Source organism: Sylvia atricapilla, chromosome 1, assembly GCF_009819655.1.
Source record: "Sylvia atricapilla isolate bSylAtr1 chromosome 1, bSylAtr1.pri, whole genome shotgun sequence".
NCBI lineage: Eukaryota > Metazoa > Chordata > Aves > Passeriformes > Sylviidae > Sylvia > Sylvia atricapilla.
In genome coordinates this window covers 7,583,548-7,608,213 of record NC_089140.1, presented here as the reverse complement: position 1 = coordinate 7,608,213, position 24,666 = coordinate 7,583,548, and the positions used below count along the sequence as shown (strand labels likewise).

Genomic DNA, 24,666 nt, shown 5'->3' with positions numbered 1-24,666 from the left:
AGTGTTTCAAACAGTTTGTGAGTTTAAGTGAAAATATGAGTGAAGTTCAGCCTGACTCTTGTGCTCAGGGGTGCAGAAGCAGGTATATAAACCAGAGAAGTATAAACTTCCAGAGTCCCTGGACATTCTAGTGAACATGTGCCATCTCAGCTGGCAAAGAGTGACAGAAACTTTCTAGCAAATTCTGTGTAAATACTGTATATTTCTTACTATACTTTAAGTAGTTTATCCTGGTTTTTGGCTGCACAGAGAGTGGCTGCATTATTTCTCTTTGCCTGTGTTGGAGAGAGGCCTCCAAGGGTTTCGGATTTGCATAAAGTGTATTTGTGAACTTAAGCCCAGAAGGAAACGTGAGATTGTTTACTATGACCTTCCACATACAGACTTTTAAATGCCACTGAGTCACCAAACTATTACAACAAAATTCAAATTCGTGGCTTGAATGCTTTATCTCAGAACTCTCAGGATTTCAGACAGCTGAAAAAAGTCAACCCTGTGATCTTTGGAGACCCCCTCACATCCCTGGTGAGAATCTTCTTGTCTCCTACTCCCAGCTGCTGACTATTTGTCCCTTTTCAAAAATGCACTTAAAATTCCAGGGGGAAAAAAAGGTAAAACTTTTCTTTTCAAACCATGCAAGTGGAGAATTTTGAAGGAGTATTTTAAAGAACGAGACAAGCAGTTGGATTCCTTGGTCCCACTGATTTAAAATTGGGACACTTCTCAAAAGGAGCTCTTTGGGGTGGGCTGGTCCCTGCCCAGGGTCCCTTGACTGTGTGACCCCACTGTCACCACCCTGACTGTCCTAGAGGGGACAGGGCACCTGGCTCCTTTGCAAATACTTATATTAAAATGTCTCAACCAAGGAGTCATCATCCTGAGCCCAGCCACACTCCTGCAGCAGCTGCCTGATGTGCAGTTCATCTCCTTCTTGAAGAGATTAGTGGACCCCAAGTAACATTTAACATTTTCACATCATCTTCATTGTCAGCCACACATGCCATGAAAATACCTTTCCAGTTATCTAGATTAATGTGTCATCGAATAAATGGCAAATATAGAAAATACAATTATCCCAGTAATCATATTCAGTCAAAACTAGAGTTTTAAGTAATTTTGTTGTCAGAAATAGAGGCAAAAGAGCTATATAATTCTTCAGACTCCTACAAAAGCTTTTGAAGGATGCTATCAAATGTCTCCAAAGTCCATAGAAAATGTTACTTCAGTTTAGCACTGAGATGTCTGACTCATTTGGCTGTAATGAACATCCTTCTCTAATATCAAACTAAGTGTGTGTCTCAAACTAAGTATATGCTTTTTGGAGACGTAGTAAAACAAAATGTATTTCCCTGGAGCAGGCCCATTAGAGACTGACAGACCATTTACTTCAGATATTGAGGATAAAGCACCATCTTTTAATGCCTGTCCACGTGGTAGGTGACTAAATAACCAGAGTAGTGTAAAAACACAAATTCCACTGTACTGTATTAATAATATAAAACACAACTTTTACTATATTGCAGCAAATAGCAATGAAAGGACTATTTTACTGCTATTCCCCTCAAGCTTATAAAATAAATAGATCATGTTAAGTTTTTGTTTTTTGTTTTTTGGGTTTTTTTTTAATATACAGTATCTGGACAATTTAATTTTCTCTTGATTTATCTTGTCTTTTAAGCTTTTGTTTCCTACTCAAGCCAATATAGTCCTGATGAATGTAAAGAACATTTCAGCACCATATTAACTCTATATCATCTCAAAAGATCATTTGAAATGCTTGGAGCACAAGATCTATTTCCCCATACAATGCTTTCATGTGGATCACACACAGCTTGTTGCTGCAGGACAGCCACTGGAGCAGAGGGGAGCACTGTTCTTGCTGTGAAGTGATGTAGGACCAGTTCTACAGTGCCTTGGCTCCTCTGAACAGGCTGAGACAAAAGTCTGAAATGCTTTAAATCTGGACTTGGAAAAATACATCGAAGAAGATATTTTGTGGCATGCTGCTCCCTGTCTGGCATTCACACAAGGCTTGAGAAACAGTTCAGTGTTGTGGCTGAATCGAGATCACAGCTTCTCTCTCAGGAACAGCTTCATCTCATCTGAGGTCCCTTCACAAACTAACCCCTGGGCAAGTTATACATGATATTCAAGTGACTCAACAGTCCATCTGCATGATTTTGTCTCTGAATGGACAGAGACCTTCTTTATAAAATGACCAGAAAACAACCACCATAGTACTTAAACCATCGTCATCAGTGTCAGGGGAGGGTATGAAGGATTGCCTCTGAGTTGATGAGTCTTATTCAGATACTGCCAGTGAGTGATTTTCCACCCACATCATCTCTTTTAAACACAAGTAAATTGCAGGCTAAGGACTATGGGACCTACCATCTTCACTAGGAACATTTTTGCTCCTGAGAAGCTCTTTCCTCTTATACAGATTATGCCAGCTTCCAAGAATCTCTCTCAAATCTGGAAATCAGTTTTGCTCTTTGGGGAAAAGCTCAGTGAAGCAATTATCCCACCAGAAACTTGACCACAAGGAGAAGATCACTCTTACCTGTCTGTGCAGCCAGGCATCACTCTCATCCTCATGTTTCTAAAACACAAAAAGATCATTAATACCATAATTGTCATATGCTGTATTTTGGCTATCAATGTAGGAAGCTGTTGGATTGGAGTTGAAAGGTTGCTCAGAGATGCAAAGAAACTGTTTAAATACGTGCTTCTGGAGTGGAATCCAGTGGCTGCTTTTCTTGACTTTCCTCCCTGATGGATAAGCATTCACTAGATCAACAAAGCATTTTATGCATACAGACAAAACACATAAATCCACAAGACGCATTATTCTCCAAAGAAATAAATCTTCTTAAGAAATAAATAAAGGCTGAAAGGAAAGTTATTAAGAAAAAACTTCTCACCATGCTCTATGCACAGAATTGCATCATCTTTTTCAAGAGATGGGGGTATTGGAACAATTTTATGCAGTGGAAACATGTGCCAGTTTAAATGATGGAATCTGCTGATCTTATATCAATACACCATTTGTATTTGTGCATTTATAGAAGGGAATAATTAACGACAATTAAGGTATGTGTAGATAAGCATGAGCTGGTTTTAATGCCATTAAATACATATAATGCAGCTAGAATGTTGGAAAGATATTTAGGTTGCAAATTGTTGATGTATGCAAGCTTGTGTGTGGATAAAGGTGTTTCAAGACAGGCAGTCACTTTCCCTCAAACATCCTCAGAGTGTTCTTGGATTTCAGGGCTTTAAAAAAAAGAATCAAAAATTGTGAACACTGTTTATATTGTGTCTGCCTAAATTAACGTGTTCCAGCTGACTTCTCACCATGTAAAAGAAGTTTAATACTTTCTCCAAGCATGGGTTGTGAACACTGAAGGTGTTCTCTGTGCAAATCTCCCCTACCTTGGTGCAGACCCCGGTGGTGGCGTCGCAGAGCGTCAGGATGGACACGTTCTGGGCCCTGTTCAGCCAGTTCACTGCCACCTTGGTGCTGGTGGCCCACTTCACCATGGTGATGTAGTAGTCCCTGCAGACACAGACACACACAGCACGTCACCACGCTGCCATCCTGATGAACTGCCCCGTGGCAGAGCAGTCGAAGGCTCCTGCAGGCAAGCAGTGCAGGAGAGAGCCGCGGTTTTAAAGAACATCATGTCCTGATGTCTCTAGGCTGCTTTATGTATGGATTTTAACCCCTAAAAATGACATTTTTAGGGCTGTGCAGGTGTTTTATCTGCCACTTCTGGAAATTATTTTCAAAGAAGAGATGAATACAGAGATAAAGGATCTTTCAAGTTATTCTGTCTTCCAAGAAGGATTGAACAGCCTGGAGCTACGAATTTACGAACAGGTGGAAAAGAAATTGCAAACCATTTCCATTCTGAGCACACTAACCTGAGCTGACTCAGACCCATCACTATCAATGGTCGGGGTGTTTATGCTTATGAAAAGTTGATGGCCTCAGAGTGTGCCAGATGCACTCCAAAGTATCCAGCAGTGTTCCATTAAAAGACAAATAGTAAGAGGGATAGAGTTTGGAGCAACACAGGGTCTCTGTAAAGCAGATGCAACTAGTTGCCACAAAGACATCAGCAGAGATAGTTTACATGAGCAAAACCACCCTCCTACACACCCTGCAGCCTTTTAATTGCTGGACATATTCAGGTTGTGAGGATACTTGGAGTAAATCATGGGTGTGGGCTGCACAGTCCTGTAATCAGTATCTTCAGGAAAAGTCCTGTGCAATAGTGAGGGCTGCAACCACTTAGGCTGGGCTGGAAAGCAGAGGAATAAATTCACTGATGGTTGTTTTCTCAGAGCCAGGGCATGGTGCTACCAGTCATTCACCTCTGCAGCAAATCAGGGCTCCACCACTTCATTTGTAGGGCACAGCTCTGGCTCATCACAGCCAGAGCTGGTGATGTTTTAATATACTGCTGGGCCATGTGGGCCAAGGCATCCTTAAAGTATAACAGGACTTTTTACAGCATACAGTCTATAAAAAATTTATTAGTTCATTTGTTTGCTATAAAATATGTATAAGGAATTGTTGCTCTCTTTGGAAATAATGCACCGTGTCGCTGGAGAGTCCTTTGAGTTCTGGCAAGAGCTCCTGCATATACTGAAGAGAAAGGGCAAAAGCACAAAGGTCTGTTTGTCTAGAAAAATAACAAGCTGGAAATTGATTTTGTACTTTTCAGTAATATTTAGTGCCTGAAATTGGCTGTGGGTAAAAGGAACAAAAGGTCTCAGTGTTTGTAACCATTGCACTGGTTGGGGGAAAGGATATGCCCAGGTGAGACAAGAGCAGTCTGAAAATTTAGAGCCTGAAATAAAATTGTAATTTTACTCTTTATCAACAACAGTGTAGGCCCTAGGAGGAAAAAAAAAAAACAAACAACAAAAAACAACCCACAACCAAACAACACAACAAAATTAAACTGTATAACTGTCTTTTCTTTCTCTCCAAAATGAACGGAGCAGATTCAGTCCCCCCAGAAAAGGAACGTGATTTCAGTAACTTATTGTGGCTTGAAGCATTTTTTCCATAAATCCAATTTAAAGTTTCAAGGATGCGTATTCAGTTTTTACATCCCTCTCACTGTTTGAACACAAGAGCCACAGTTCCTTCTCAGGAACTTTTAATTATTATTTTAGGTGCATCATGGTCTTCCTTACCACCCCAGAGAAGGGCATGGAATCTCAGTTTCTCTCTGAAACCTCTTCTGGCCATCAAAACCATGGATAACCCAGCCCACAGATAACTGCAAATACCTGGATAGTCATTATTCTAGTTTTTGAGTAATGTGGAGCCTTTAATTTCATTTAGTTCCCTTCACATCTCTTCTATAGGATACCCAAGTTTTATGGTTCTCATTTTGCAGAGGAAAATGAGACGAGAAGGTGTGATTCATCTCAGCTAATTTTAAACATCTGCTGCTCCTGCAGCTGCACTGGTCGAGCAGCCAGTGGAGAGAAATGGGAAATCAGTGCAATTCCCAAGCCCTCTCTGCCTGACCTGTCCCACACTTTATGTGGAGCTGATTTAAGGGAGAACCTGTTTCTTCCATAGAATGAAATCTATACCAGCAGGTCCTTGACCACTGCATTTACAGACATCCACAGCAGAGCAAAAGGGAAGGGAAACCTTGTCTGAGCCCTGGAAAACATGGAGAGTTTTGCAATGGATTTCCACATCCCACTAAAGACACTGTTGGTTTGCAACCATCAGAGACTGAGGTTATTCCTCAGCACCCTTGTTCATGCCCCAGCTTCCCACAGGTGCTTCCTGGAGGCGGGAATCCCAAACATTGGCTGTGACTCTACAACAGGAATTCCTACAGTGTGAGCAGGGTGACAAAGCCACGAACACTACAAAGAACAGTGATTTATTGCAGGCCAAGGACAGGCAGCAGCCCAGCCCATGGTCCCTGGGCACAGACAGCTGCTCAGATGAGACTGGAGTTGTCTGAGTTTTTCCATTATTTATTTGTTTCTGGCCCACGCAAAGGCCAATGATGATTTCTGCACTTGAGGGAGATAGTATCATCCCTCAGTTTGCCACCTGAGATGCAAATATGAGATAAGAAAAAAGGGAAATAAGGAAATAAGAAAAAAGGAAACAAGCTGGTTCATGATCCAATTCTGACCATCTGCTGGTGAAAATCTTGAGGTGGTTTTCACCAAAATAAAAAATGTTTGTCAGGCAAAAAATGTTATAGTACTACTTTCTCCCATCAATTTCAAACCCTTCACTTGCTTTTTTTTTTTTTTTTCCACAGAAAAGCATGGCACTGGAGAAAACTTGACAAAAATGTTCAGAATGAAAAAAATTTTAAAAGGACAAGTGATCAATACTGTGATCAATTTTACCCCCAAATATGCTTTTTCATCATCAGCTTTGCTTTGCTTTTTTTATTTTCGTTGGGGTTTTTACTGAAAAATACCCAATTCCTGTGGAAAATTTCTGGCTTCTTTCAATTTTGAAAGAAAAAAGGCGGTGGCATATCTCCACTTTATTATCAGCTTTATTAATTGTACTAAATCACTTTGCTCCAGATGAAAAGAACACGAAATATCCCTCTGTCCATATATCATCTGCACTGAGCACACTGAAATGCTTCAGATAGGATGTGTCTGCTGGAAAGATCCTTATCAGCAGCCTCCCTGGCTTTCTTAAAACTCCCTTCTGTAACTGAATGTACAGTACATCCCTCTTGCCTATTTTAATAAAATTTTATCACACTAATCCTCTCACTTCAGAAAACATATGCATAATGAAAATGCACCCCTACTGCTCTGGCAGCACCACTACTGTCATCCCTAGAGATGGCAATTGCCATGCTTTTGATGAAATATACAGGCACTAATTAATTATGATCTATTTTGCATCGTTTTGCAATATTGATTGCAACAAAATAAATTATGGCCAGCCATAACCATATAGAACAAATTTATGAACAGCACTTGGATCCTGCAGTCGGAAGTTATTGCTGTAATTAAAACCTTTCTGAGTCTCTCTGTTTACAGAGAATGCTACTAAAGAGAAATTATCTTGTTCAGGAGCCACCATTCTGATACTGTGATGGGGATACTGTGATCCTGAATTCCCACCTGCTGTACACAGGCCTGAAGTTGTATTTTGAAAGGCAAATGTCCATTTGGTTTGGCCACAGGGAATACATCTTCTTTTGCATAAATAGATTTGGACTGTTTAAGAGTTATTAATTGTGAACCTGTTCTAATATAATGTTCTATAAAATACAGGTAAAAGATAAGTAATTTGAAAAAAAAAAAAAAAAAGTAAGTAGATTTACACAAAATGAAACTTTTTGATAGCAGCAGAGAAAGGTCCAATGTTAAAAACAGTAAAATTATCTTGAAAAAAGTCACACTAATCTAAAACCCCAAGGAAACTGGGGCCAGCATTCAAGGGTGAGAAAGAACCTACCTCATTCTCTGATCATCTGGGGGAGTCATTTCCAGGTCATGAGTGGGTCCATTCAGACCAATCACATGCAAAGAAATTGTTGGATTTTCCATTCCAGCCTGGATTTAAAAAAAAAAAAAAAAAAAAAAACAAACCCACCATATCACATAGAATATAGAATGGTTTTGATTTATTATATCCCCATGGATTATAAAAAGCATTCCCACTGAACGGGTTAGGGATTGGACTGCTGTGGTCTTTCCCAGGGAGATCTTGGGATGTGGCTCAGAGGTGTGGAGAGGTTGGGAGGCACAAACAAGGGGCAGTTTTACTCAGGACATTTCTAACCTTAGTAAAAAAATCCAACTTTTGATGGCAACTAGATATTTTGCTATTTCCTGCACCTTTTGACAAAAGGTTGTCTAACAGGATGATGGCAGATACAGTAAAATACTGATTCATTTGGTACTGTAGGAAAGGACATCCCCTGCTGAACCATTGTGATTTCCACAAAACCTGCACAGATGTGGGTATCTCTCCTGTTCAATTGGGGTTCAGTTTGGACCAGCATGCGAGGCCTTAGGCAATCAGTGCTTAAAGCAAGAAACCCAGAAGGAATGACTGCAGCAGACACCTCAGCCCTGCTTTAGAGCAGGAAATTACAGCAACAAGAGCAGCAGTGAGTCTGTGCTGGTGGAGAGCTCTGTCAGTGGTGTGCACCCACTGCAGGTCTGCAGCCAAGGGGAGATGGGATCTTCAGTCTTTGCTCTCTTTCAGGCACAGCAAATCTCTACAATCAATGTTCCCTCTGACATTAGGCCATCCTGGATATTCTAAGGAAGCCCAAATACAACATTTTCTCCCTATAGAAAAGAAAATCTATCTAAATATAGAGTATATGTATGTCTGTGTGTGTCTATCTATCATCTAGCATCTAAGTATAGAAATGTATTTAAATATAGAAGCTTACTTAAATATAGGAACATATCCAAATATGGAAATACAGAAATTTCAAACCCTCAGACACCATCCAACTTTCACCTGCTCCAGCGTGGAAGCACAATTGCTTTTGTGAGCATCAAAAGCGAGGATTTTTAAATTTTATTTTCATTATATGTAAAATCACTAATTCTCATAGAACCAAAAAAGTTAATTTCACAAGTGCAGCTAAAGAGCAATGGAGACCACAGGCACGGATTTCCACTGGGGAACAGCTACTCTTCCCTTGGATCTCTTTATTTTCATTGCTGATGAGTGTGCATTATTAATCTCCTGTCTGAAACTACTGGAATTAAACAATTATTTATTTCTGATAGAGCAGCAGGACTGGTTATTTTATTTTCCCTTACCTTTGGATAGTGGTATGTTTTAACAGTAGGGTAGAGCATGCCTGTGTATATTGGGATCTCCATGGTGGGGACTCTGGAGGCATTAATTGTTGCATATGCCAACCTGGTGCCATCAGGAGACCACCAATGAGCAATGTGAGTCTTCAAGATCTCCTCTAATTAAAAAAAAAAAAATGGAGAGAGAACAGAAAAAAAAAAAAAAAAAAAAAAAAAAAGCTATTAGAGGTAAATTACTAGTTAGCAATAAATGAAACAGTGCAGATAGGAAAATCCCAGCCTAATCACAGCACAGGGAGGATGCCACAGGAATATCAATCAAAAATACTCATCAAATTATGCCATATACACAAATGAACACAATTGATAACAATTACTCTGTATTTATAGGTTATTAGCCTTAATTACCTTTGCAGAAGAAACATCAAATTATTCATATTAGTACACACACTGATGACAGCAGAAAAGGCCCTGCTGCTCCTGCCATGTGTCCTGCACATGATTAGGGTTCACAGCATTGGACTAGACACATATCAGTCAATTCAAACAGTGTTTATACAAGTATTTCAGCAACAATTTAAATATCCCTTAGTTCTGTTGCCTGTTGGGAATAAATAAATATAGAGATTTTCTGTAATTTATGAAAGGCTGGAACTTCAAAACATGATAACAAGCCTTAGACCCTGTGTCTTGGATACCATCTTGACTTTTATCCCTATTTCATTTTTTAAATCACTTTTGAAAGGCAATTTGCCATAAGTAGCCAGGGTTAGAGCCTGATCCTCTATACCAGTGAATTTTGGGATTTTTGAGATTTCAGTAACATAGTTGCCATTGAAAAGGTGCTCAGAAAGATGCCAATGCAAACATGTCAGAGTTCAAGTATGTAAGGAAAAACAATATTGCCATCATGTGAAATTACTTTTAATACTGGCAGAATATAGTTCTCATTAAATTCAAATTCAAATAACTTCTAATTTCTAATACTTTTCATATCATCTAATATCCTTTGTTGTAAAGATGGGTTCATCTTAGAGATCTGCAGAAAAGCTGTAAAATTCACTCTTGGTCCAAAGTGTCTCCAGTTACTGACATTTGGAAGACATTAACTTGGCTTTTTAAACCTCCCATTTTGTGAAAGACAATAATGTAATCCATTTTCATTAAGAGGCTTAATATCATGTGAGTCATTCCTATTTAAACCACCAGAAGGGCTTGCATATGCTGTGCAGATTGATGGGCAGGAAGATGGGTCCCATTACTTTAATGTGAGAATAAAAATTAAAGAGGTTGCAGAGTCTTTCTAAGCGTTCACCATGAAGTCCTGCTGCACAGGTCCAGGCAGCTCCAGTGTCTGCTGCCATCACTGGTCACTGGAAAATGGAGGAGGATTTTCTGAGTTCAGACCCACCAGGTTTGTACACCACCTTCTGATGATCCCCCAGTCCAATCAGGACATCCCTCTGGTCTGAAGAGTACAAACTCAGCAGATCTTGTTTAATTAAAATATATATATATATATATATATGTATATAGGATGAGCAATCCTTGGAGAACAGGCAATTATATTCATCACAGGGTAAATAAACACTTTGTTAATCAAGACTTGCGTATGGCTTGGAATAAAATTCAAGGTAACATCAAAAAGGGTGCAAAGGAAAATTCATCCTGGATACTTATGGTTTTCAGAAATAACAAATTAATTAATCAATGCTTAATGGCAGCATGTAAGTGGAGTTTTGGAAAGATATTTAAGAAGTTACAAATGTTTCATGGGAAAGCACATCTGGCAAATTTGCTTTGCTGCATTGTCCCACCTGTTACATGTACATTTAAAAGATGCTGCTTTTGACTTTTATATTGGTTGCCCATTAAAGAGATAATGAAGAGAATAAAGGAAAAGGAGTAAAGATGGATGGCAGATGAATCCTTGACATTTTAACATTAATTAGGAATTACTTTATTCAGCAAACATTTTCTCCAGGAGCTCAGACTTAATGAAGCAGTTCTGCTGAAGGTCGCACACCCAGAAAGGTTTTAGTGCAGGTTTTGTGGTCCTCTGTTAATGAGATTTAATTGAGTGAGCCTCTGCCTTGAAACAAAGCCAGGACCTTGCTGTTATTTTAGCAAACCAGAGAACATTCTCATGGCCTGTAGAATGGATTAGTACCAGAAAGTTGGTAGAAAAATTTTCAGCTGAAAGAAAAAATGATTTGCAGACAATTTGTTCTTGGAGAGAGTTTATTCCTTGCATTTGCATTTAGCACATGCTCTGAAAATCAGCTGCTGATGAGTCTTTCTAAAGTTAATTCAGATCCTGCCTCATGGGTATGAAAAAACAGATTCTCCTTAAATACTAAAACCCCCCTAAATATTTAGATCATGACCTCCTGACTATGAGCATTAAATGATAATTGGTAAAAACTTTTACCCTCCTCCCCAGAGCTTGCAGTTGCTGAGTGCTACATGCTGTGAGTGAGCTGCTGAGATTCCTCACAGTCAGATCCTGGTGGTTTTGTGCTCCGTCTCTCTCCACAGTTTTGCTTGGCAGCCCCAACAGGACAAGCAAACTTGAAAAATAGTGAGAGTAAAGTGTGTGGTTGCCTTAGCTGAACAAGAGCTGTTCAGACCTGCTGACTGGGCTCAAGCACAGGGTTTGAGACAAGTTCAGTGTCTATTCCATCTCAGCACATCCACTAATAAATCACCCTGAACCAGCTGATGACCCTGCTCATGATGACACTCCTCAGTGGGCACATGTATTATCCAGTGATGTGTTTGTGCTCAGGGAATGTTACAGGATGTGTTTTTTAATCCTTTTTTTGTAGTCGAGTAAGGCCCAACTAAATGATCATTTCAAAGCTGTGTGAAACAAACAGTCTTCTAAGTTAACAGACCCTCAGAAGGAGAATTTGAAGTCCCAGGTCAAAGTATATTCAGAGACAACCAGGCATATATCCATCTTGGAGACTCCAATATCATTGGAGGAGAGAAGAAACTGCAGGAAATGACAGAGGTGTGATGTGAAGAAGGTTCCCTGAGCTGAATTCAAGGTTACATTTGTGCATTATGCAGGTGGCTGTCTTTGGATTCAAGACCTGAGCAGCATCCAGAGAGAACCAGGCTGCCCAAAGTGGGAATGCCACACCTTCTGAAGGATGAGTTTCCTGATGGAGGAAACTCACCTCCTGCTCACCATCAGGGAGCAGAATGAGAAGTCCCTTGCCGTGGTTCTCAGTTGCCAAGTAACAGGCTGTGGTGAAGATGGTGATGCCTTGGGAAGGCTGATCTGAGACAGAGACAGACCTGGAGAGAGCTAGAGAATAAAGTAGGTATTTATTGAAAGGCCTTTAGGGTACACCTTGGGCAGGACAGGGCCTGACCAGGGCTGCACCCAAGGCAGACTTAGAATAGCCACAGAATGGCAGACCAGTCACCAGGTCTTACATTTTTGGTCCATTTGTATAGTGGGGTTTAATTGTCCAATTCCAGCTCCAGGTTGTGAGGTCCCATCCTTCTTGTTCCTCCCTTCAGCCCACCCCTGTTTGTGCTTTTGGGCCTCAAAGTTGTCCTTCAGCAGGAAAAGGATTTGTTTTGTCTCCCTACTCTGTGAGGAGCTTACTAACACTTTATATGAGGCTCAGAACTGCACCCCTGGGCAGCACAGAATCTGAAAAACATGAAAGTTGAAACTTAAGGCATCAGTGGGATTGGATGTAGCATTTGGCTGTGGTACTACATGGGTAACCCCTGGAAAGACTGAACAGTGGATCAGAAGTTGGGAGGACATTTCTAGTAGGTCTGTCATCAAAAATTAGCCCAGCATGTATAAAATTAGGCAGCCACCAGATTGTTTCAAACTGCAATTTAATTTCTGCAGCCCTTGCAAGAGCAGTGAAATGGGAGACTTTTATCTCACTTCAGGTAACAAACTTCTCAAGGAACCATAGCAAATGAATCTGGAAGAGATCCCAAAAAATCTTCTGTCTTGTTCTCCATGGATAACATCTGCCCCAGTCCTGTAAGGATCTTCACAAGTGAATTTTGCTATTCCTTTTGATACTTGTATAGCAACTTCAGCCACAGAACTCAAACATTTATAATTAGCATTTCCACCTCTGTCTAAGCACTGAACAGTCCCAGTGAAGTGCATTCAGACCTTTGACTTCCTTGACAGACTCAGTACAGGGAAAATCACCAGGCCTTTATTTTATGCAACCACTGTGGCAACCAGCAGATTCTGAAAAAAGAACTGTTGTATGCACCACATTTGGAAATCCACAGAGATAGTTTTCATGTTCTGAACCATAATCTGCCACTGGGGCATTTCTAAAGACATTTCCCTGACAAATCCACTTCCCAGGCTTGCACAGACTGGCAGAGTTCCTCTTTGCTAATAAGCACGTACATGCAAATGCCATGGCCACGGGGGTTTCTTCATCCTTTTCTAAAATCCAACTAGTTCTGCAGCCTTTGTCCATCTTGGGTCATATTTGTCAATTTTGCCTTTCTGCTGAAGGTGGCAAAGTTCTGGCTTGCTGTTTGGAAAAGATGAAGCCTTCACCAGTGACTGACTGAGAAATCCACTGGTACTTAGAGATTATTTCCAATGATATCAGGAGAAAAAACATAATTTTTAAGTAAAAACCCCCACCTTTTCCTGAGCCTTCTTGTCAGAAGACACAAATAACATGCAATTTTCAAGTGTGAGTTAACAGAAACAGAGACTTGCACAAGACAAAGACGCTTGGACAGACCAGTCCTCTGCTAGTCTGACCTGGACCATTGCAACTCTTTCTTATCACTAAAACAAAGCAATTAAAAAAAAAATCGAAGACATTAGCAATTTAAGGTTCAAAAGCTCTCAGGACCAGTGTTATTTATTGCTGATTTGGTAAAGCACAGCAATTCTGGGGAGCTTATAGCAAATCTGAGGAGTATAAGCAATGGTTCTGTTCAAGTGATGTGTTGTAGCTGATGCTCAGATCATAAAGTATTTGGTGTGCTGAAGACATTTTGCTGTTTTATTAAAACTGGTAATAAAAAGGAATTTTAAGCAAAATGATATTAAAACCTGACATAAAAGCCTTGGCTTATGCTGGGAAAGAAAGCTCAAAAGAAGTTGTCAGTAGGACGTATCAAAAGAACATGAGAGGAAGAGAGATCAGAGAACAGCAAGAGGGTCCAGGAAAGGAGAAAACAAAGACTACTGAGATAGTGAAATCCCAAGGGTTCTCATAGAAACATCAAATAAATACAAATGCTTATTTGACAGCTGCCATCTGTTTTAAAATCAATTACTAGATCATCTCAAAGCCCCAACCACATGTCCAAATCGATTACTATTGTAGAGTGTGAGAGCAAGTATTTTTTAGCCAGTTAGGGAAAACTCATTGTTCATATTCACCTTTATTGACACATGTTCCAGGGATGGATTTGGAAAATGACCTTTTATTCTATGCCATCAAATTTTTCTCTTAGTTGCCATAGTGTGGGTCCACACTGATTTCCATTAAATCATTGTAATAGATATAAAATGAGTGTAAAAAAGTAGTTATGTATATACAAATAGTGTAAAACTATTCCAGATTACCATACAAAATCTACATTTTCCTATGTTGACATAATTTTGTGCTGATGTCAGCAATAGCTCTGCAGCACTATTGATTTCAGAGCAATTAATCCTCTTTCACAGTTGTCTAATTGAGTCAGGTGGAAAAAAAGTGCAGTTTTGGAGGGCTGCTGAACAATTCAACAACCTTTTGTAGAAATCATAAAAATTTAGGTGGCTGAGGTCAATCTATGGGCTCAGACAAATTCCACAATTCCTGACCCTGAGATTAGCTCAGCTGGTCAGAGAGTGGTGCTGAGAACAACAAGGGTGTGGGTTTGATCCCTGTGCAGGCCATTTGCTGAAGAGTTGAACTCAATGATCCTTGTGGGTCCCTTCCAACTCAGAATATTCTGTGAATCTGTATGCAAAGAACAACCCTCCTCAAGCTGCTTGTGCTCCTGTCCAGGAGATTCTTAAGAAAAACGAGCTGCACTGCTGACCCCTGTGACCCTTTATTCCTACTCAGAACACAGAGTCTCCTCTGCCACTGACAGGCAACAAGCTTAGGAAGAATAAACAATTACTTGCTTTGATGGCACTCTTGAGGATGTGTTTTAGAGAGCACTTTATAAACCCCAAGTCCTTGATCCCAAATCTCATCTGGAGGGTGAGCAGCTCCTGTGTGTTTGGCAGCCCTGGGAAGGTGGCAGCACCTCATCTCAGCGAAAGGAGCCCAGCCAGGAGCTCTGCACCTCCTCAAGCACAGGGAAGGTGAGGGCTGCAAGTGTCATTAGCTGCTCTTAGTCATCTGGTTTAATTGCCTTTCAGCCCCTTGCTGCTGCAGACCGTGGAGACAGACAAGCAGACAGGAGGAGTGCTTTTTTGGCCAGTGCTTTTTCCTCCCCGTTGCCAGATGCTGAGGGCCAGGAGAGAAGCTCTTTCAGCAGGGTGGTTCCTGGGGAAAACCACTCCTCATGTGTTCTGTGTTGTCAGCAGCATCATGTCTTGTCTCCACATCTGCAATGTGGGCCCCAGAGCTGCTGTGCAGCCTGAGCAAAGCCTCGGCAAACAGACAAACCCCACTAAATATGGACACAAACTGACTGTGGTCCATTTGTCCTTCGCTTTGTGAGAAGGAAGTGGCTCTGGGTGACAACACCACAGGCTGCAATGCTCTGGAAGCAGACAAGTCACTGTGGGATGCTGGCTGATACCTGGCCAGGATCCCTGAGGGAACACACGGGAATGAAGAGCAAACAGTCTCCAGCAAAGCCCAAGTGCACATCAGAGGCAAATCTGCCACCCAGCCTGGCCAAATCCTGACACTCCAACCCAGCCTCCTCATCCCTACTCCCAACTGCCAGCAATAACCACACTGTCCAGTTTCTCTAGGACAATGTTTAGGACGCTGATCCCCAAGAAGCAGGATGAGATCATGGATGAGATGTTAGCATGGGACCATGCTCCTGACAGGCAGAAGAGATTTTCTGAGGCTCCTATTTAGAAACTATTCATTTAAAGTGGTTTGCTTGTTTTGTTACTTCTTTTTTTTTTTTTTTTTCTTTTTTTTTTTTTCCCCCTGACCCATTGATTCTTCCAATTTGTTGTGTTTCCAACACTAAAAGATTCTGTGTTTGCCATACGAGTCAGGGCATTAGGAATGTTGTTTATGAGGTTATTGGCAAGTAGCTGCCAGACCTTCTTTACTGTTTGAGTGATTGGGGGCTTCAAAAGCTGGATTTATTGAACACCAGCCTGATCCTATCTACAGCCCCTACAGAATACACACAGGAGGCCAAGCTCAGACTGTAATAACTAAGAAATCATGAATGTTTAAAATCTCCCTCAATCATGCAAAAAGATTTGTTGGAAAAAAAGCCGCAATCAACCATCTAACAAAACAGACACACATAAGTACGAGATGTCATCTGAGACATACAGGTGGATTCTTACAAATAAGAGAAGAACTCAGCTATTTGAAAATATTCAGAGTGTCTTCTCCAGGCCACCCTCACATTGTGACACACTGAGTGCACTCAGTTCAGCAAATCTCACTTGAGGTGCAAAAAGCCACGGAGAGGAGATGTTCTCCAGGTTTCACATGGATCCTGGGTGTCCAGCAGGAGCAATGAGCAACTCCACAGGAGTCTGGCAGCCCTCCAGAGCAACCACAGCAGGCAGGCAGGGTTACCATGTGTCATGCACAAAACCATACTATCCTGTTGGCACATCAATATTTTGGGGCCTGATTTGCAAAAATAGCTGTTCTCCTCCAAATAAACATATCAGAAAAATGTTGAGTTGCCTCCACATGTTCCCTCTCCTCTTTTCAGAAGTTTCTTTTTCTGTCCTTCTGGGCTTTTGTCACCTTTACTCCATCCTTAGGAATCCTTAATTTTCAAAAGCATTGATGATTAATGCTCACAACTGCTCCTTACAATTAGTAAATGTCCTTTGGTTGTGTGAGTCAGTCTCAGTGTCAGTGACAACCTTTGGACCACGATGACAAGACTGACGTGCAGAGTCTGGCAGGTCTGTGATCTGTCAGGATGTCCAGATGTAATAATGAAAATGGGGTTTGAATTATGAAAATCGAAATATTAGTGACTCTATCCTCAGCTAGTCCTGTTTCTAGCACTCACTCCAAAGAGCAAATGCATCTAGGAAGCCCATCTGCAGTGGCAAACTGCTGTCTGCCACTAATGCATAATAAGAATGTGTTTTTCCATCACCTGGCACAAACCTAAACCCACAGCCTGTTGTCAGCTCTTCATGAAAGCCTGTTAGCTAAAGGCACTAAATCTGTAGAAACCTTTCCTGGCAGGAGCCTTTGGAGCAATTTGCAGCTCACTGATGTGGGTAAATGCCCACCACAAGGTCCTGCTGAACCTTCTCAGTTGCTAAGGACCCAGACCAGACAGAATTCACATGGCCCAAATGCAGAAGGGTTCTTTACAGACAAATCCTTTTTTTTTTCTTTTCCCCTCTGGTGCCACTGAACAGGTTGCTATGGCTGGAAATGCAATTTGCTTATCTGTGCAATGCAGTGAGACAAATCAGGGCTTTCATTATATGCTGAATATTTCTCTATTCAAACATGCTCAAGCAGCTTCAACGTCACCTTTCCTTTAAATTAAAAGTTACAGGTTCTGTCTAACGAATCTGTGGGGTTTATGATAGTAGGAAGATGGACAGCCAGCCTTGACACAGGGGATCCATTTCAATAGCTACAGATGTATCAAGAAAGTTAGTGATCACAAAACCCTCTGAATCAAAAATTCATTAGACGATTGCAATAGTTCAAGAACACAAGTGCCCAAAAGCAATCTCTTTTAATGTTTCATAAAGAAATATGAGAGATAAGAAGACTGAACAGCCTGACATTGCTATTAAAGAACTTGATTCTTCAACCCCGTGGACTTTTATCAGCACTTGCACAAGCTGTCTTTCATGTGAATTGCTTGCATGATTTATTCACCCTGAGCAGCACCTGCTAGTCACCTAGTCTGAGTGCTAATAAATGTCAGTTAATATTGCAAAATACAGCCCTGCTTTATGAAATGGGAACTGGAGCACATTGACTGAATTTAGTCTAGCTCCTAATTCCTTACCCGATTTAAACAGCTGAAGTCATTGAACAGCCATTAAAAAACCACTCAGGGTATATATTGCCCTGTTATGGCAATATTCCCAGAGGTTTCAACTTGAACAGTGACTCAGGACCTGGCTAACTGGGAGATTTAGCTCAATAATGACTCAGAGCATGAATCTGATTTTGCAGGACTGAATAATCAGAGGAGCTACTGAGATCAATAGAATCACCAAGGAATAATAAAAAAAAAAAGAGAGCTGGATAGAAACAGAATTCAAATTAGCTTACAGCAACATTTCAGAAAAAATATGTTCTTATCAAATAACAGGAACATTTATTATTAATGAAGGTAAAGGTATGCAATCAGGTTATGGATCAGTGGGCTTTGACTGTGCTTATCAGAGCTGTGGCACTTGCACGTTGAGCAGAATTCTGTTCTTTCCTAGGTGTGTGCCTTGAAGGTTGTCCACTCTGGACCCAGGTAAACGCAGAGAAAAGACAAACATCCCTGCAGGATAACGTCCATGCATCAAAATCTCTTTTATCCCTGCTACCAAAAAATACTTTCTTTTATCAATATTTTGGATCTGTAGATTCCAGTGCAGTAATCCTCAATCTGCTGACAAAATAAGGGGAAAGTTGGGCACCAACCAGGTCTGTGCAACTCTGCTTGTCAGTGACAGCCAAGAAACTCCCATCAGTGAGATAGGAAACAGACCCCAGTGGGTTTGGTGTGCAGAATTCCCAGTGGGGAATTCCCAGAGGAGGCCAGGGAGGTCAGGAAGAGGATCAGAGGGCTGGAGCACCTCTGCTACGGAGGCTGAGAGTTGGGGTTGTTCAGCCTGGAGAAGAGAAGGCTCCAGGCAGAATTTATTGCAGCCTTTCAGTACTTGGAGGAAGCCTGTAAGAAAGATGGGGACAAACTTTTAGACAACCAGTTGTGATAGGAAAAGGGGTAATGATTTTAAACTGGAGAAGTGTAGATTGGACACATGAAAGAAGTTTTTTACAGTGAGCGTGGTGAAGCTCTGGCACAGGTTGCCCAGAGAGGTGGAGGATGCCTCAGCTCTGGTCATTTCAAGGTCAGGCTGAACAGGGCTGGGCTTGGTCAGGCACAGGGTGCTAAGTGCAAATGGCATATTTCCCATCACAGGCACCACCTCCGCATCTATATTTGCTAATATTATTATTTTTTAATTTATGACCAATCTGAATTTCCTTAGAGAGCCCAAAGTTTGTATCTCTAATGATCACTAGTTTTTCTTTAAAGTCACAACAATTAGAGTCTTCTACAAAGAGTTTTAATTGGATAGTCAATTAAGTACCAAATGAGGTTGACTGTTCATAGTGGCAGTGGAATTCCAGATATTTAAAATTCTTTAAAAATTTCATTGTCTTGATTTGAGCTTTCTATTCCATGTTGTACCTTGTTTCTCTTGGCTGTACATTGGTTCTATTATTTTCAGTTTTTAAACTGCAGCCAACAAAAACTCTATCCATAAGCCAGAATATAAAAATTTCTGAAAAAATATCCCAAAATATACAGAAATGGGCATATAAACACACAAAGGGCCATGCATTAACAGTGACAAGAAATTGCCTGTATAATTGGAACCAAAACTGGTAGGAGTAAAACTTATTAAAAATCAATATCATAGAAAGGCAGCTAAGAATTTTAAGAAAAAAAAACACAACACCCTGATTAATTAACTGCAATTTATAAGTATTACTTTGAATTGCATTGTACAGAACAGGCTCAAATTACCAATTATCCCTGCCTGCTTTGTTCAAAGATCATGAATGTGCATTTTAATTTACGCTGGAGAAAGCGAAATATGCTGAGAACCTGCATGCAGAATTTTGCAGAAATCACTGGGGATGAGGGTGAACTCCCCCATTACCATATAAATGACATGCACAGACTTATAAATGACATGCAGTGGATCCAGCTTGCATTGTTCCTTCAGATGTAGCAGGAAAATACCGGAAATTAAAATACAGCTTATAACCTGCCAGATAATAAATGTAACCCATACTGCACAAATCCCCATCTACCACAGATAATTTTGTCTGCTGTTTTTTGCTGATTAAGGGTGGCTTTGGAAAGAAATTCACCCTCCTTTCCCCTCTTTATCTGTTGCACTTACTGGCAGGATGGAGATGGCTCCATTTTTATCTGCCTAACATAATCTTAATTTCCAAGGTCATCATGGCCTGCTCTACCCTTAAAAAAAAAAATCTGATCTAGTCTTGAGGACAATTCCCACATTAAACAACAACAAAACAAAAATAAAAAAGACGGATTATGGCTGCTCATTTTCCACCCAGTATATTCTGACCTTGCCATCCATGACATTGGCAGTGCTGCTGTGTTGAGGCCACGGCTGAGGGATATTCCACCATTCCCTGCAGTCCTCTGGGGGCTGGCTCTGGTTTTGTGGGATGTTTGTTGAGCACCAGGCACAGCCAGGCCACAGCAAGCTGGTGAGAACTTTCCCACTGCCAAACCATGAATTCTGATAGCAAACACAATGAAATTGCAAAGAGAATGCTCCTGTCCTTGCTGAGTATGACCGGAAATAGTGATTTGTTCTCTCTGCCATTTATTACTTATCACTAAATCCCAGTTTTCAAAGTCGGGTTATTCCTGGAATATTTGGATGCGGGTTACACTCAGAGGTGCCAATTTTAATACATATATTGTCCTCTCTTTCTAAGACTTCCTTGGCTGCTTTTCATCTTTTCTTGGTAACTTTCCTCCTGGAGAGCAGCTCTGGGCTGATGCCAGGGGCAGTGCCTGAGGTGGGTGCTCAGCCCTGCTGCTGCAGGCACAAACACTCCAGTGTGGGAGGGCTCATCAGGGAGGGATGGAGGGAGGCTGTGACTTGTTCTTCAGGCTGCTTCCAAGTGATATTTCCCTGTCATTCCCTCCAGTCCCTAAAGACTGTGTGCTCCAGCCTGCAGCTATAAATCCCAATTATGTCGTTGGCATGTTGGGTGGAAGGTTTCATCTTCATCAGGCTTAGCAGGATTCCACCAGGTTATGAAAATATTCAAAGCACGGTTACACCATGATTGCACAAAATTTAATTTTTTTTTTTCTTTTTTAGTGTGAAGAACTTTTCTTTAAGGAATGCTAATAGGATATCTGGTTTCTCTTTTGCAGATTTATTTTCCCAGACTGAAAATAGGACTGTGATACACTGCTACAAACACAACCACCTGGCTGAAATAATTGCCTGTAAATTACATTTCTGTGCCTCTTGTACTCAGATGGTTTAATGTGGTTTTAAGTCCAAATTCATAACTGGTATAAATAGTAATACATACTTACTAAGGATTCAGTTCTTATTTTATATTTTTTTAAAATAAGATGTATAAAGAAATGTAACTGTCAGGTTGGTCCACTAAGGACTGATGAGTTTGAAGTAGCCAAATCCACTCCTTTAATTTCTATGAATGCATTCATGGTTAATTGCTTTTTTTTGTGAAACTAAAAATAGACATCTGCTTAGGAATACTGTGCAGCCAAGCAATGATTTTATGCTTTCTTTCCTTTTTCAAGTGGTCAGCAAAGAACAGAGTCCTTCCACTAAGTTAAACTAAAAGCTTGAAAAGAAGTAAAGTCAGAGTGGAGAATCTCCACCTCCAGGCATGATTTAGCAGGGCAGGTCAGGAACCTCTCTGGATGTCCCAGGAAAGTTATTTTTCTGAAACCGAGGCCAAATTCTTTGTGATCTGGTGTTTACTGTACTCAGTTGACTTGCATTTGCAATTTCTATGAAGTCCAAGCAAGTAATTCATGCAGGTGAACATCAGTTCTGGGAGGGAACAGAAGGTTGGCTGGTTTAAACCCAATTTGCTCAATCAGGGACAAGCCTGGAACATGGCTAGATCCATCATGCTGCTGCCTTCTTCCTCTCCCAGGGAAAGAAGCTCTGCCAGGGCTGGATTCTGAAGTTCAATGGAATAAAGGAAAAAACCCAAAAAACCTCTTGGCCTCTCCAAGCTTCCTGCAACTTCCTCCAGCTGCAGAGTCATTCAGCAGTGCTGAGCTCTGAGATGTGCTCATTAAGGATAAACTTGGACCTCAGTAATTGGGAGATCCTGAACTAGAACCCTTCCATGGCAACTCAGTTGTTGTTAGGACTGCACTTCTCTCGTGCTGCTCACACCTCTCACCCAGACCTGCAGGCTTCCTGCTAACACAGAACAACTCCACTAAAAGCTCCTATTTCTGAAGTTATCATTTCTCCTTTCGAGGTTTTTATCCCATCTTGAATAGTTTTAAATCTCACAAAAGCACTGAAATGCTCCTGATGCAAGCCCAGATTTCCTGCTTCACTAGTTGCCAGGTCAGCACCCAGTTCATATTACTCTCTCTTGTGAGGTCAAAATCAGATGCTCAAAATTCACAGGCAAGCTTTGAAACAAGAGGTGTCCCATAAACACATAAACAGCCCAAACAGCCCTGTGGGTGGTTTTTTTTTTTTTTTTTTTTTTTTTTTTTTTTTTTTTTTTTTCCCAAACAAAATAATATTTTAGCTGGGTCATTCCCCAGAGAGAGTTTTTAAAAGGATCCTGAGTGGGCAGAAGTGAGCTGCTTCTTTGTCTCAGTGTGTTGGGCCAAATGAGCAGGGTGACAGCTTCTCCCACCACGGCTCTGGTGTTAATCAGCAGTGCTCACAAGCCAAATTCACAGCTCCACTGGCTCTGCTGAAATGGGGAAACTTACAGGGAAGGAAATCCCCAAATCTCCTCTCTGCTCCATAGAGCCAGGCAATGATCACCTCAACTCCCTACCCTCCTGACCCTCCCATCCCACCACAGTCCATCCTCAATACTGCTGAGATATCCACAGTTGTAGCAGATCAGGGAAAAGGAATGACAAACACAAAAAGATTCTAACACACCAACATTTAACTGGAAAATGATTTCTCCAGTGTATCATCATACACAGTATGATCTGGGCAAGGAGTGCCTCCAGACACAGCCCTTTGGGCAATCCACAGGGGGAACTGGGAGAAGGGTAGAGAGGAGGCAGAGTTCAAAAATAAGATCATTTCAAAGCACCATAACTGATCCTTTCCCTCCTCATGGACTTATGCAACTTTGTGCTGTGCCTCCGAGGGGCAGCACAGCCTCAGCTATTGCATCTGAAATCCATCAGCTGCTGGGGATACAGCTCTTGCCTCCTGTCCTATTCTCACCGTTCCTAGCTTGCTGGTGATACTCCAAAATAACACATGACAATTTAAGGGTTAGGATGGGTTAGCTCAATAATCAAGTAAAGTTTAATATTTTAAGTGAGGTATTGAACCTTTTAAGTTATGTCCATGCCTACAGTCTGAGGCAAAGACTGGAAAATCAAAATAAATGCAATAAATACAATGATCTCCAGATAATTCCCTTCAAGTAAGATTTATTTTTGATGCCTGTTTTCAGACTGTTGCCTTCAATTTTAAAAGCACAATAGCACGAAAACATAATGCTTTGGTTTTAGGAGCTGGTTTTTTTTTTCAAGTCTATTTCTTACCAGTTTCTCAAATATTTTATCTAGCTATGCTGAAAGCCTCCTTTAAGGAATTGCTTTTGATCCAGTCTTATGCAGTAGCTACTGATGGCTATTTTTTTTTTCTCCTGCTATTGTTGTTAAATCAAATACAAAACAATGACTCAACTTCGAGCAAAAGCAAAACTAATGTAGGAGGCAAATGCTTATGAGTCATTTGTGTAAAAAGGGCTGAAGCGATTTGCTCCTTTTTTCTGGGATTTGAAAGGCAGGTGAGAGTCCATCATTCCCTTCAGGATGCAGAACAGTCTGACAGAGCTGGGGCAGCTTTAACAACAGGCATTTGCCTTCTGCTCACAGGGTGCCCTGTGGGTTGGAAAGGTTTTTATTCCTGGGGAAATCACTGGGGACCAGCCCAGCCCTCTGACTGGAACAGACACATTTCCCCAGAGCTGCATCCCTCAGATCCTGTGACCAAAACTGAAGGGCACCTGCCGGGGGTCTGTGCTGGAGGTGAGCCGAGGGATGTGCTGAAAACAGCCAGATCTGGGTTTTCACGCAATGCTCTGCATTTTATTTGGTTCCTAAGGACTAAGGTGAAACTCTCACTTCAGTCTTGTGTCCTAATTTCTCTCGTCTCATCTAAAACCAGGTCAATAATTTGTGCCTCAGTTTGCCTGTTTCTAAAAAGACGGTAATAATTCCTGTTCTAGCAGGACATTATGTGAAGTTTTATTAATTGATGCTTGCAAAAGGCATTAAGATCAGGACAGAATAATTGCCTCAGTGGAGGTCATAATTAGACTTGTACCAAGAGATACATCTGAGAGTCATCTGTGATGGTCATTTAATCTTTTTCTTGCACTTTAGCTACAAGTGTGGGGGTGCTGAGAGGGGGAGAGCTGCTCTTAAATCCAGAGGCAGCCACTGTACTTAGCATGAATTCCAGCCCTTTATAAACCCAAAGAGGCCTGAGCAAGGGATCAGGGAAAGGTTTATGCTGCAGGGAAGACAAGAAACAGACCTTGCAGTGGAGCGGGACAGAGCTGTCTGAAGGGAAAGGCAGCAGCAATCCCTGCCTGGGGAGGAGAGGCTCCCCTTGGCTGGGGTCAGCTCAGGGGTCAGCGCTAATCTGATCAAAAAGGGGATTGTGAAAAGCTCATCCGACTCAGACTGTGAAATCATGCTCTGGAATCCTAA

General features: G+C 41.1%; 1 protein-coding gene across 1 annotated transcript in view; it reads right to left on the bottom strand.

Annotated features, from left to right (window-relative positions):
• The window catches only part of LOC136358445 (dipeptidyl aminopeptidase-like protein 6), an 81,434-nt gene that overhangs the window by 43,998 nt on the left and 12,770 nt on the right, over window positions 1–24,666 (bottom strand). The window contains exons 2-5 of the mRNA XM_066314353.1: window positions 8,812–8,966; window positions 7,484–7,581; window positions 3,436–3,559; window positions 2,564–2,602 (exon numbers count right to left, since the gene is read on the bottom strand). Coding sequence (XP_066170450.1) covers window positions 2,564–2,602; window positions 3,436–3,559; window positions 7,484–7,581; window positions 8,812–8,966 — 416 coding nt within the window. The remainder of the gene's footprint in view (window positions 1–2,563; window positions 2,603–3,435; window positions 3,560–7,483; window positions 7,582–8,811; window positions 8,967–24,666) is intronic.